This window comes from Myotis daubentonii, chromosome 1 (assembly GCF_963259705.1).
Source record: "Myotis daubentonii chromosome 1, mMyoDau2.1, whole genome shotgun sequence".
NCBI lineage: Eukaryota > Metazoa > Chordata > Mammalia > Chiroptera > Vespertilionidae > Myotis > Myotis daubentonii.
In genome coordinates this window covers 91,226,422-91,240,344 of record NC_081840.1, presented here as the reverse complement: position 1 = coordinate 91,240,344, position 13,923 = coordinate 91,226,422, and the positions used below count along the sequence as shown (strand labels likewise).

At 37.9% G+C, this 13,923-nt stretch overlaps 1 protein-coding gene across 3 annotated transcripts in view; it reads left to right on the top strand.

Annotated features, from left to right (window-relative positions):
• SLC25A21 (solute carrier family 25 member 21) overlaps nt 1–13,923 on the top strand; it is a 553,761-nt gene that overhangs the window by 417,276 nt on the left and 122,562 nt on the right. For 2 of the 3 annotated variants that reach the window (XM_059710859.1, XM_059710855.1), the window contains exon 3: nt 1,370–1,453. The exons of the other annotated variant lie outside the window; for it this stretch is intronic. In XM_059710859.1, coding sequence (XP_059566842.1) covers nt 1,370–1,453 — 84 coding nt within the window. The remainder of the gene's footprint in view (nt 1–1,369; nt 1,454–13,923) is intronic. 3 annotated transcript variants of the gene reach the window in all.

Sequence of the window (13,923 nt, the reverse complement as noted above, 5' to 3'; positions counted from 1 at the left end):
CCTAGACTATTGTGTTGCTTTCATGTTCTGCCCTCCATGCTCTCTTTCTAGTTCACCCAATGAAGCAATAACTATTTTTATGGATTTATATGTGCCAAGCACTCTGATGAAGGCTTAATTCCCTCATTTCAGAATGGCTAGTCTCCTAAACAATCACGTTCAACAACTCTCCACTTTAAAAAATCCTTTCCAATCTTATCATATACTTGTTTTGTTCATATGCTCAACCTCTTCAATCAGAGTAATTATTCACACTTTTCTGTGATACATGTATCAGTTTTCAACATAATTCCCTGGGGTCTAGAAATACAAAATAAGTCACTCTTAGAGAAGTAGAAGTTGTGGTCCTATCATAAATGCAACAATCTGAGAAACACATCTCAAATTAGAGAATATAAGAGGTGCTTTTGCAAAATTTTTAAAATGCTTGCTAAAATGATGGAGGAAAGTACAGAAGGGATACGGGCCTTAATTCAGAATTGGGACAAGGAAGTTAAACACAAGGAGTAGGCAGGCTAAAGAAGCCTGACAACAGAACAACTGGGGTGTCAGGAAATGAAAACACTTGTCATAAATTTCTTCTTTAGAAACAAACCCCAGGGTAAAATACAAAATTACCCTCATACTGAAAACGTCCATATTTTGAAGGTTAGAGTTCCAAGATGCATGATCATACCCAAAGAGAAGGAGAAAAAAGAATCTAGCATTGCAAAATGGGACACTTTTTTGAGCACCAATTGTATGCAGAGCATTGCACTTCTGTAAAGATCCAGGTAGCCTGAACTATCCACAATGACCAATTGCTCCATCATGAAGGAGTGAGCGTCAACTGTATCACACTGCAGTGCCAACTCTCACTCTAAGCACAGACCCCTCCCTATCTGCCAGAATGAATTCCAAATTCACAGTCAGGATCCAAGTTAGGCCACATTAGCTGCTCTGTATTGTTAACCTTTGTCTTAACTTACCATCAATGAGCACTAATTAAGATAAGAAATAGAGCTACTTCTTTATTTCACATTCATCTTCAGATTTCTGAATTATCCATTAAAGCAATCGATGACATCTGTGTATGTTTTTCACAAAAGAGAAAAGCATACATGCCTCAGGGTGCATCTGTCTGGCTGAGCAACAGATGGGAAAAAACCTCTTTCTACAGTTTCTATTAAAGTACAGAGAAATACAATAATTTAAAGGTTACAAAAATAAGGTAAATGGTATATAAAAATAAATCAATAAACTCTATAGCAAAAAAATAATATTTTTGGGTTAATCTGAAAAGGCTGAGTTTCCTAAGATGAAAAATGAGAAAAAACATTTGGCAAAATCTTTAACTTGGATTTTTGTGTGTATTTAATTTTGTTTTTAGGTTCCAGATTCAGAGAAGTTCAACTGATCCAAACAGTTACAAAAGCTTAGGAGACAGCTTTCGAACAATTTTCCGAACAGAAGGGTATGTATGGTTCTTCATATATAGACTCTATGTTATATATTTAGGCAATTAAATATATTACTACATAACATTTTCTCATTTTAATGGGATATTTTCCTAGTCTTATTAGGGGAAAATGTGTAAAGGAGTGTCTTCCTACTTTTTGATGTTGTTCTTGATAATATGATTGAAAATTAAATATGTGTACAATAGGAATTACCATAAAAAGAAGAGGTATACAATAGAAATGACCATAAAAACATCAGTTTGATGTTTGATGACTAGAGGACAATTTCTAATTTGTGCCATGAAGCCTTTTTAGAGTTCTCAATAACTGGGCCTATGTAAACTTAACAGTTCCTGATTTTTATTCTTAAATATATTGCTCAAACATGGTCCTTGTTTTTATTGTGGTTTACAAATATTCGATCAAAACTGACCTACATCAGAAATTGATGTGTCAAATTCATTAGCCTGTTAGTTGAACAAATAATACAATATTTTGGTTATATAAGCTAAAATTGTCTTTGATGTATAAATTCAGTTAAAGACTTTATCCAGCATAATCTTCCAAAAGGATACTAGATTGCATTTTTTGAAGTTGTTTTCATAAGAGAATTGGTTGAAAATAATTATAGAAAAGTGGTAACGGTAGTACTAATAACTAGTATATTTAGCCTCACTATGTACTAGAAATTCTCCTTATAACTCTGAGAGGTAAGTCCTATTAGAATCCATTCCAGGTGGACAAATGAAACCAAGACTCAGAGAAGTTAGTAATTTTCACATATCCGGTAAGCAGTGGAGCTGGGACTCAAATCTAGGGCTACTTGAGCCCAACACCCATGCTGCTAACTGCTATAGTTCACTATCTCTCTTGGCAGCTTGTCCTGTAGATACTGTTCTGCTAATTGTTTATTTCAGTTAAATATATATCATGAACATCTTTCCATGCCAGTATATTATTTTCAGCAACAGCATAGTAATTTATTTATCTACCTGCTGCAATTTATTAAATTAATCCTTTTTGTGGACCATTAGGTTGTTTTCAGATTTTCATTCTTATGAACAGCAGTGCAGTAAATATTCTTGGTTGTTTTGCGTATGCAAAAAACGAGTTTTGCATATGTGTATACTTATGTATATATTTCTATAAAATGAAGATATGGATTTACAGGATCAGATGTTACCATATTATCTTGCAAAAAGGACATAATGATTTCGTAGCTTCAGTGTTTGAATTCTCATTTTTCAAACCCTGGGCATTATAACCATTATTTGGCATATCTGTCCCTCACATGCATCTCTTGCTTATTATCTAACAGGTGAAAAGTAAAACTATAGTATTCCTTTGATGTAATGGGAATTGAGCATACTTTTGTATCACAAAGTATCATTTCTTTCATGAATTGCTTATCTGTGTCCTTTGCCCGTTTCTGTTAGGTGATTTTTTTTATTGATTTGTAGGAGCTCAGCATATTATTGTAGGTGCTAATCTTTTGGCTATTACATATAATGCGAATATTTTTCCTAACTTGTCATTTATCTTACAACTATAGTGTCTTACACCTTTCAAAAGTTTGTATTTTTGGAAGATTGTGATTATATCTGTCTGTTTTGCTTTGTAAAATTTGCTTTGCCATTTTGATGTCAAATTTACATATAAAAAGAAGGTCATCCCCTAATCCCAAGATTATAAACATTTTCTTCTGATACTTTACATTTAAATCTTTCATCCATATAAGAATATTTTTTCATGTGCAGTGTGGTAGATAGGAATTAAATTTTATTTTCAAGTGGTTTGACTAATAATTGACTATTGTCCAAACACCACTTGTTGAAAAATCCATCCTTTACTCACTGTTAAACTTTCACATGTCATCTAATTTTCCTATTCTGTTTCTCCACTTCCTGCTCTGTCTTATTAATTTATCTATCTCTATGCCAGTATCATACTGTTTTCTTTATTTTATCTAGAGTATCTGGGAATGTGTGAAAATATGCCCTCTTCATCATGGTGTGCAGAGCCCTTCCAATGTGGCACCCCTTCTTCTCCAGGCTCATTTCTCATTCACACATTTGCTCCAGGAATAGCAAACATTTCAGCCCCCTACTCTCTCACACTCTCACACTTTGCATGCTATTCCCTATTCCTGAAGGACCAACCCCCTAATCCACACAAGAAACTTCAGCTCCTCATTCCAGGGTGTCCTCAGTTTCACTTTCTCTGACCGTCTTTTCTCTACCACACGCTTTCTCTATGAGTCTTTATTTACATATGCTATATAAAATATACTATGCATTGCCCTGATTTATTGTGTTCATTTTCTGTTTCCTCTCTCCCACCTCAAGAATGTATTTCCCTAAAGGACATGTCTCATTTAGCTCTGTATCCCTGAGGCCTGTATTTGGCAGTGAGTAGATATAGTAATTGCACAATGAACAAATGAATGAATCACACCAACATCGTAATGTTTCAAAGTGAAACAGAGATGATAATTCTTACTATAGACCACCCCTCTTAAGTTATGATAATAATCTTGATGCCTGATTAAATATTATGAGGTACTTAGTGACATAGGATTGGCAAGTTCTTGCTGTTACACTGGTGATGTGATACCTAAGTGTCATACGTTGATAGTGTACCTGTTTTATAGTAATTAGTATCAAAATTATGCTCATTTTACCCAAGATATATGTAAAGAAGTCATAGTGTATTATGGAATCAATAAACGTGTCTCTTTCCAGTAAAACAGTAGTGTCAGCATTGCCAAGTTCTATAAGCTGTAACAGATATCTCTGAATTAGATGTGGGAGTTCCTTAGCCAGGCTCTTCATTTCATGTGTGTTTTAGGAAGAATTTGATGTTTTTGCTTTGATATCAAATAATATAACAAACATACAGTATGTGTGGTCCTTGCACAGTGAAATTGGCCTTTTCCTAGTCTGTATGTATAATTGCTTCTACAGCAAATTGGCATTCTGTCTGTACTGCCGTTAGATATGGGCATGCTGTTAGCCAAAAGCCAGAACACTCCTCTCTTAGAGATGGAAATATTTGTAAGAGAAAAAGCTGCCTGTTATGTTTGATACAGAGTAAGAGCATTTCATTGCCTAAGGTTAAAAAGAAAAGAAAAGAAAGCCTTTAAACACACACCGTGTTGAATTTTTTTGCTAGCAAAAGCAGTTCCTTTTGATTTTCTTACTTAGCTTTCAGAGTGCACTGAGCTTTCAAAGATGTTCTTGTCACTCAGGTACATGGAGACCAGTTTGGTCTGTGGTCCTCAAGGAGGAAGCACTAGTCCATTTGACTATTAGCACATTTAGGAGAATTCCTGTCTCCTTGGTTTTCCTATCTCCCTCCAATTCAAGGTTTTGAAAACTAGTCCTTTTATGTCGCTAGAAAACATTATACTCTGTTAAGACACTTAGAATCTGCACATATATCCCATCTCCCTTCTGTAAGAAAGTGAAGTAGTGGGTCTTAGGGATGCAATTCTGCACCTCTCTGCCCAGAATTCACATTTCCTAGAGACAATAGCTCAGTCACCAGGTCCAAAACCCTTTATGGTTTCTGATATCCTTTTTCTTCATAAAATCATAGATATATAGTACTTCTATTAAAGACATAGTTTTTTCAACCCAGCTTTACAGAGGTGAAAATAATTTAAGTAAAAAAAAATACCTTCCAAATTCTGAGTAAGGATTTCCATAATATGAAATCATCATGTTTAGTTAGATTTTTACCAAAGAGGCCATCACTGTTTTATCTAAAAAAGAAGAGAGAACTCAGAGGAAAGGAATTTGTCACTGTTGAGAGTACCTCCTTTGTCACCATGATCCTTCATCTTTCTCTGGTTTAACAAAAATAAATAGCTAGTCCATCTACTCTAATTGTGAGCCCAGAGAGACACAAAGATTTAGCTTAGTTGATTAGGTGCCTTTAAAACCAATAAGGTTTGTTTTGTACTCTCCTGCCAAAAGTGGCTGGTGTCTCTGTTTACCGTGAGTTCATGCACCATGCCTCACTTCCAGTTGTTCCAGAGTCTCTCATGGATGTTTTTCTAGTTTCTTTCATACTTGTCCTTCCTCTAAAGCAAGTGATTGAGATGCTAAAAACAAACAAACAAACAAAAACCACCTGGGACTGCCTACCTCCTTACTCTCCCTCCTCTGGAAGTGCCTAGTGGCCATTCCTCCTGAAATAAAGAGAGGAAAAAAAAAAAACACGTGTTAAACAGAACTTAAGATATTCTGGTGACATAAGTAAAGACAAAAAAGAGTGCTTATTTTCTTCAATGTGCAGGCACTATGCTAGGGACTTTCTATTCATGATTCTCAACAATGCAACGTTCTCAACTCAACACAGCATCATTATGTCTGTCTTTTGTATGAAGTAGCTGAAGATCTGAGAAATAAATAACTTGCCTGAAGTCACCCAGGTGTTAGTGGCATACCATGGTTTTTTTATTTACACTCTATCTGTCACTTTTCACTAAACATCAAGTTTTGTTGGTATTTATTGAATGTAAAGAAGATAGTGTGGAAGTAGTGGCTATAAAACTCAACTTTTAAATACCTTTGGTATATACCCTCCCTCAAATCACATAGCAATTTAGAATAGCTTTAATCTCCTTCTTCAAGTGCAGTCTGCAAGCTATGAGAGGCCAGTATATGTTCAGTCAACCAAATCTTGTTGATTCTGAGGCAGCACCACAAATCTCTAACAACTCAACACTTAATCCCATCATTGCCCCATCCCTTGCAGATAGCTCCCTCTCTCTCTCTGAAAAATGCATGGTTTTCCATCAGTCTATTCTCATCCTGCATGCTCCTTAGTTTTCTTATGAGAAAAATTCTCAGGCATTGGTTTGCCCAAGGCAAATAGCTAGGAAACAACTAGTTCAGATTAAACTTAGTTTCAAATGAGAAACATGTTGATTGCTGGTGCCTTCAGAAATACAGTATTCTTCAGAAAGTAGAAAATATGTGGTTGCATTTGGGGGGCATTTGAACTGTGTTTTGTTTCATGATTTGTTTTCTGTAACCACTGATGCTGCCCCAAGTATCATCTTACAATCAGACCACTTGGTGATTATAATATTTTCTAGTTAAATGACATTTAAGGCCTTGTTTTATGAGCTCCAGCATAATTGGCTAATTTGGTAAACTCCAGATGTGTGAGATAATGTGCCACTCATTCAAGTGCCTTTCAGACAGCATAAATGGCACAGCCCCAGGAGGTATAATCACTCCCTCTTGTTTTCATTAAGAAAGGGAATGAGTGGCTTTTGACACAGACAAAGGAAGTGGGGTGTCTACAATTCAAAATCAACAACAACCGGGTAAGATTTGGACATTCTTTTTACAGGTGAAATCACCCCCCAAAATTATTGGCTTACTTTGGTGTCTTGGTGGCTCTACTTTTTAAAAAGTGACACATGTAATCTAACGTGGCCAGGTGACGACTGTGAAAACCACTCTGAAAATAGAAAAGACCTCTGAAAACAGAGAAACCTACCCCTATAGCAACTGCCCTGAGTAAGGTAGTCTCTGGAAACTGCCCCTCAATGTCACATGGCAGTGAAGAGAACCATGGTTGTGAAGAGACAGGGGAGGAGCTAAACCTAACCCATAGCCAGGAATATTGGTTATTTGAGCAATCAGTGGCTTCACCACCTAAACCAAGTTCCAACTTCACAAGGCCCAGTAGGTGCTGTTGCTTTTTCTCTCTTCCCCTTCATCACCCAATAGAAACCAACTCATCTACCCAGCATTGCCAAACAGGAACAAGCCAGTGGTTCTTGGCGTTACTGTTCCCCAGATCCTGGGGCCGGTCCCTCTTCTCTGCCTACAGATCCAGTGGCGTTCACATACAGCTGAGTCATGGGTCACTGTGGATTCACTGCCCCTTAACCAGTGCAGTTTTCACTCCGATGAATAATTACAGAATGTACCCCAGGCACCTCAACGGATAATTTGCAGTGCAGATCAAGTGTGTGTGGATCACTGGGCATTGACTGGGTTTGCCCAAGTGAATCCATAGTTCGGCAGGCTCCAGATGTGCACTAGGGCTTCTGTGATAAGTTTCCTGGTGCCTTGAGTGCCTTATCTCCCTTCCTTTTTGTTTTACTAAAGAGGCCCTTCTTGGAACCCACTGGACCTCCCTTGAGTGCTCCCTTGTTTTGTTTCCAGCTTTATTGAGATATATTTGACATGTAACATTGCGTGAGTTTAAGGTGTATAATGTGCTGGTTTGATACATGCATGTATATTGAGAAATGATTACCATAATAGGGTTGGTTAACACCTCCATCACCTCACATAATTGCTGTATTTTTGTGTGTGGCGAGCACATTTAAGATCTACTCTCTTGGCAATTTTCAAGTATACAGTAAAGTACTGGTAACTATAGTCACCATGCTATTCTTTGCATCTCTGCTCCTTTGTTATGTGAGTAGGAGGAGGAGACCAGGAAGTTCCAGCTGCTCTTGCTGCCACATTACAGAGTTCAGCCCTGCTTGCCTGAGCTTCTGAATGATGGTGCAAGTGTCCTCTTCATCTAGGGGAAAAAATGAAACCAGAAAAAAAAAATAACACAGAATGTGAGAGTTTGGAGAATAAACTGTAACAAATCTGTCTGGCAGGTCTTATAAGTGAGGGACCCTGGTCCAGAATATGTATGGCACCCAGTAGACTGAAGCCATTTCTTCTTCCAAGTCTTCTCCTTTTTGGAAAGAGAGAAAATAGGTGATCTAAATTCAAGCATGGGCCTACTATTATTTTTCTTGAATAATCTGTGTTCCTTTTAAAAATGATTTATAAATATTTTAGTATATTATCCTCATAAATTTGCAGTCATAAATTATATATATATATAATTGTTTTTCACAGAAAGCTTATGCTGTGTTACTAAGAATTTTAAACTCTGGATATTTAGCAATACAATGTTGAAAATGAAAGGATAAAGGATCAGGAGGAAAAATATTGAAGAAACATAGACAGTAGCTTATTTCAATATTTTTTTAAAAGCTGGGCAATTAAACTATTGGTACATTATTTGACATTTCTATTTTACCAGATTATTTTACACCAGCACTAAGGTAAATAGTTGTTAATTAAGCTGTATTAGGCTGTAAAGCAGTTTTTACGGTCAGGAGTGGATAATGACTTTTCAGAGTGCTCAGAAAGCCGCATCCTCAGCACTTCAATGTCCCAGGTTTCTGTTTCCTTTTCTAAATCAGAGGTCTTCAGTTCTGCCCACAGAGTGACCTTTAAAATGGTTTCAGCTCCTAGATTTCCCTCCTGTCATCACCACAGATTGCTAGCTGACAGTCACACTCTGACTCCCCCAGCCTCTTGCTAACAGTGTTTTCTGAATTACTGACTGGCCTTTGGCAAGGATTTAACTGTTGCCAAGGAGTAAGTGAAAACGTTTGCAGGGATGTCAGCCCGTCAGCAAGGCCTGATTAAGAGACCAAACACAGCCCCTCTCGGCTCTCGGTGCTGACAAGGAGGACAGGAGGACCAGTTGTTTGGGTGGAAGCAGTTGTCTTTCGGGAAGGTGTGTGTCTCCGTCCAGAGCCTGAGCAGATAGTCCCCATGTTTTATAGAGTGTTAATGGGAGGCGAGGAGATTCCGTCGTCAATGGGAGATATCCCACTGGAAATATCTTGAGTTGTTCTGGATTTCTGATGGGCTGAATCATAGTCACCTCGGGAAAAAGAATATCTTTACCAAAAGCAAAATTCTTTTTCTAGTGGTGGTTAAACTGAACATTTCCAGATGCGAATGAGAAAGAAAATCTAAAAATTCTTCTACCCTTTTCTGATTCTCTTATTGTAGAAAGTAACATAGGCATTATTTGAAATACCATAGACAAGGTTAAAGGAGTTGATATTTTTATCTTCATCATTGATTTCGTCTAGTGTCTCTGATTTTGTGGAATTACACCATTCAATATACTATCTTTTTGGTAGGATCTTCTATTCCTGGTCATAGGCAAATTTGATCTCAGTTTACTTTCCTCAGAAATAAAAGGTAACATAAGAAGTTATATATACACACATACATGTATTTAATTATAATTGAATTGCTTATGGATTAGATTGCTACATTTTCTCTGTAAGTCCCATGAGTCAGGTGCCATTGGATAATCCATGAGAATTAATTGTGATAGGCTTTTATTCAGTTCCTGCTTAGGAATCTGTTTCATCACCCAATTACATTGCTTTCATCACTGGTCCATTATTTTTTGTCTAGTCTCATAGTTTTAGCTTTACCTTGCCTCTGGGTCTTTCAGGGAGCTTGAAACTGGAGGAAAGGAGGAAATTCAGACATTATTTTTTTTAAATATATTTTATTGATTTTTTACAGAGAGGAAGGGAGAGAGATAGAGAGTTAGAAACATCGATGAGAGAGAAACATCGATCAGCTGCCTCCTGCACATCTCCTACTGGGAACGTGCCCGCAACCCAGGTACATGCCCTTGACCGGAATCGAACCTGGGACCCTTCAGTCCGCAGGCCGACGCTCTATCCACTGAGCCAAACCGGTTTTGGCAGACATTATTGATATAATAGTGATTATATTCAGAACTTGTTACCATGTTAGCCCTTTACTCTTTTTTTTCTTTTTTTTTCAATTAAATCTTTATTGTTCAGATTATTACATTAGTTACTCTTTTTTCCCACCATAACTCCCCTCCACCCAGTTCCCACCCCACCCTCAACCCTCACTCCCCACCCACTGTCCTCATCCATAGGTGCACGATTATTGTCCAATCTCTTCCCTCACACCCACACCCCTCCCCCCCCCAAGAACAGTCAGTCCATTCCCTTTCTATGTCCCTGATTCTATTACAATCACCAGTTCATACTGTTCATCAGATTATTTATTCACTTGATTTTTAGATTCACTTGCTGATAGATGTGTATTTGTTGTTCATAATTTGGATCTTTACCTTTTTCTTCCTCTTCCTCTTCTTAAAGGATACCTTTCAGCATTTCATATAATACTGGTTTGGTGGTGATGAACTCCTTTAGCTTTTTCTTATCTGTGAAGCTCTTTATCTGACCTTCCGTTCTGAATGATAGCTTTGCTGGATAAAGTAGTCTTGGTTGTAGGTTCTTGGTATTCATCACTTTGAATATTTCTTGCCACTCCCTTCTGGCCTGCAAAGTTTCTGTTGAGAAATCAGCTGACAGTCGTATGGGTATTCCCTTGTAGGTAACTGAGTTTCTTTCTCTTGCTGCTTTTAAGATTCTCTCTTTGTCTTTTGCTCTTGGAATTTTAATTATGATGTGTCTTGGTGTGGTCCTCTTTGGATTCCTTTTGTTTGGGGTTCTCCGTGCTTCCTGGACCTGTAAGTCTATTTCTTTCACCAGGTGGGGGAAGTTTTCTGTCATTATTTCTTCAAATAAATTTTCAATATCTTGCTCTCTCTCATCTTCTGGCACCCCTATAATTCGGATGTTAGTACACTTGAAGCTGTCCCAGAGGCTCCTTACACTGTCTTCGTATTTTTGGATTCTTTTTTCATTTTGCTTTTCCAGTTGGGTGTTTTTTGCTTCTTAGTATTTCAAATCTTTGACTTGATTCTTGCGACCCTCTGGTCTGTTGTTGGGAGTCTGTATAATATTCTTTATTTCAGTCAGTGTATGCTTAATTTCTAGTTGGTTCTTTATCACAACATCAAGGGTCTCATTAGATTTCCTGAGGATCTCACTACATTTATCGGCGGTCTCACCAGTCTTTTCGAGGGCCTTATTAAATTTATCGGCGGCTTCTAGACAGTTCTTTAAAGACCTTAAAAGTGTGGTTTTGAACTCTGTATCCAACAGTTTGCTTTCCTCCAATTCTGTTGTTTGTGTCCTGTTTCTTTGTCTCGGCATTTTTTATACTTCGCTGTGTCGATAAAGTGCCTTTCTGTGCTAAGTGTCCCAATTACCTGAGGTAGACACTCTTGGTGCACCCTCTTGTGGGCTTTGTGCACAGTCTTGTTGTAGTTAAGCCTTGATTGTTGTAGTTATCACTGTGAGGAATTGACCTCCAGGCCAATTGGCTGTGAGAATCAGCTGTGTCTGCAATAGGAGAAGTTCTGTGCTGGAGACACCCCTCTGGGGCTAGACTTGCTTTGATGGGGCTTTGGTGCTCACTGAGTCTGCCCCCTGAGTGTGTCTTTTATGGTTCCACGGAGCTGCAAACTGACTTTACTCTTTATGGAATGTGTCCACATGTGTTACCTCACTTCATACTGGCAGGTAGGAATGTGGGAAGGAAGTATGGATTCTAGTTTTCTAGTCAAGAAACTGATAAAATGTTAAGGGACTTTCCCATCATCTCACAGCTGTTATTTGTTGGTATGGGGAATCATCTGAAATCTTCTGCTCCTATTCCATGCTCCCTACTCTATCAATAACTTAAAATGGTGATATTAGTAATAATAGAAGCAACGCCTGAGATTTACACTGTTTCCATTATTGTGGATTCAAAGCAATCACATATCTCATCTCACTTGGCTGAGTAGCATTTAGAGGAGGTAAGGAGGAGATGGTATGGCTGGTTACATTCAACAAACCAGAAAACTTTAGCAGAAAGGAGTTTAGTGAGCTCCCCAGAATAATAGATGGGATTCTAAGATAAGCACTCACATAATACAAAGCTATCATCTTTTTCTTAAAGAATCGTTTATTGATTTTTAGAGAGAGAGAGGAAGGGTGAGGGAGAGAGGGAGACACGCCGATATGAGAGCACAACATCAATCAGCTGCCTCCAGCACGCTACCACCAGGGACACGCTACCACCAGCATGTGCTCTTGACCAGAAATTAGACTGGCAACCTCCTGGTACATGGGACAACACCCAACCAACTGAGCCACACCAGCCGATGCCAAAGATATCATTTTTAATGGTATCTTGAGCGAATGAAGTTGGACTAAAATGTGTTTTGAAGTGTGGCACCATCATCCCATGAGACCAAGGTAGAGGCTCATGATCCTTAGGAGAGCTGACTCTAAAAGGAAGTTACAGGATTCAGTTTAAGGTTAAGGCTCAATGAATAAGCTAAACTCAGTTATTTGCCCTGTCGGTATCTTTGCCTAACTCAACTTGAGCATTGGGTAATAACCAGGAAAACCTCATGAAATATAAAATAAGGCATTTAAAAATAAAGTAAAATAAAATAAGGCATTTAACCAAAATTCTTGGATGAATTGTCAGAAATGGTGAAAACTATCTTTTAATTGCAATATATGTTGAAATATGTGGGCACTAATACTTAAAGCAGATGCCTGCTATTTGCAGTGGCCTTGTTCTCCTGCTTATATATACTATGTCCATAATTCTCCTATCTGACTATAGAGAACTCATAGGAAAACAAAGCCCCAGTACAAGAAATTCTAATGCAGACACAGTCTCAGTGGTAACAAAAATGAGATACAGTGTGAGATGAGCTCTGAAAACTCTTAACGAGATTTTGTAAGTTTGTGTTAGATTAATGAGTTCTTTGATTTCTTTACATGAAGCCTTCTTAAATTAGAAGACTTAAGAACCAAATGAAAGAAAAAGTGTGCTCTGGGCCTGGCCAGGGTGGCTCAGTTGGTTGAGCATCGACCCATGCACCAAAAGGTTATCGGTTCGACTCCTGATCAGGGCATGTACCCAGGTTGCAGTTCAAGCCCTGGTAAAGGTGGTAAGGGCAGTAGGGGTGCATACAGAAGGCAACCAATTGATATTTCTCTCTCACATAGATGTTTCTCTCTCCCTCTCCCTTTGTCTATCTCTAAAATCAATAAAGACCTATTAAAACAAACCAACGAACAAAAATAATGTGCTGTAGTGTCATTACCATTTTGTATCCTTTAAATTTTCAGTGAACAGGTCAATGTGCATTATATAATGTAAATAACAAAATTCCCAGAAGTTGAAACTATTTATAAAGGAACCGAAGTTAAAAGAGTATTCAATGTAATCCATTAAGCAATAGGACATATAGTAACAATGTATGCCTGAAACTATGGATAGTATTGAGCCTTATCAATACTGTTTTCTCCTATACATACATAATTATGATAAAGTTTAATCTATAGATTAGGTAATTTCACAAATGGAAGATTCGTTCTTACCATAGGCCTTAGCAATGTCAACATAGGATTTTTTTCTTTCCTTATTAAGTCAAGGACTTTCACCTTTTCACTTAAAGGAAGCACTTTATGGCTTCTCTTTGACATATCTGAATTGCCAGTATCACTACTCTTGTGCTTTCGGGCTGTTCTTAAGTAAAATGAGGGCTCTTTGAACATCATCACTGCCATACCATGACAATCAACCTGATAACCAAAAGGGTTACTAAGTGAGCAGTGGGCAGTAGCATATGCAGTATGGGTGCCCTGGAAAAAGGGATGATTCATGTCCCAGGTGGGATGGAGTGGGATGTTGTCAGATTTCGTCACACTACTCAGAATGGTGCAATTTAAAACTCAGGAATTTTT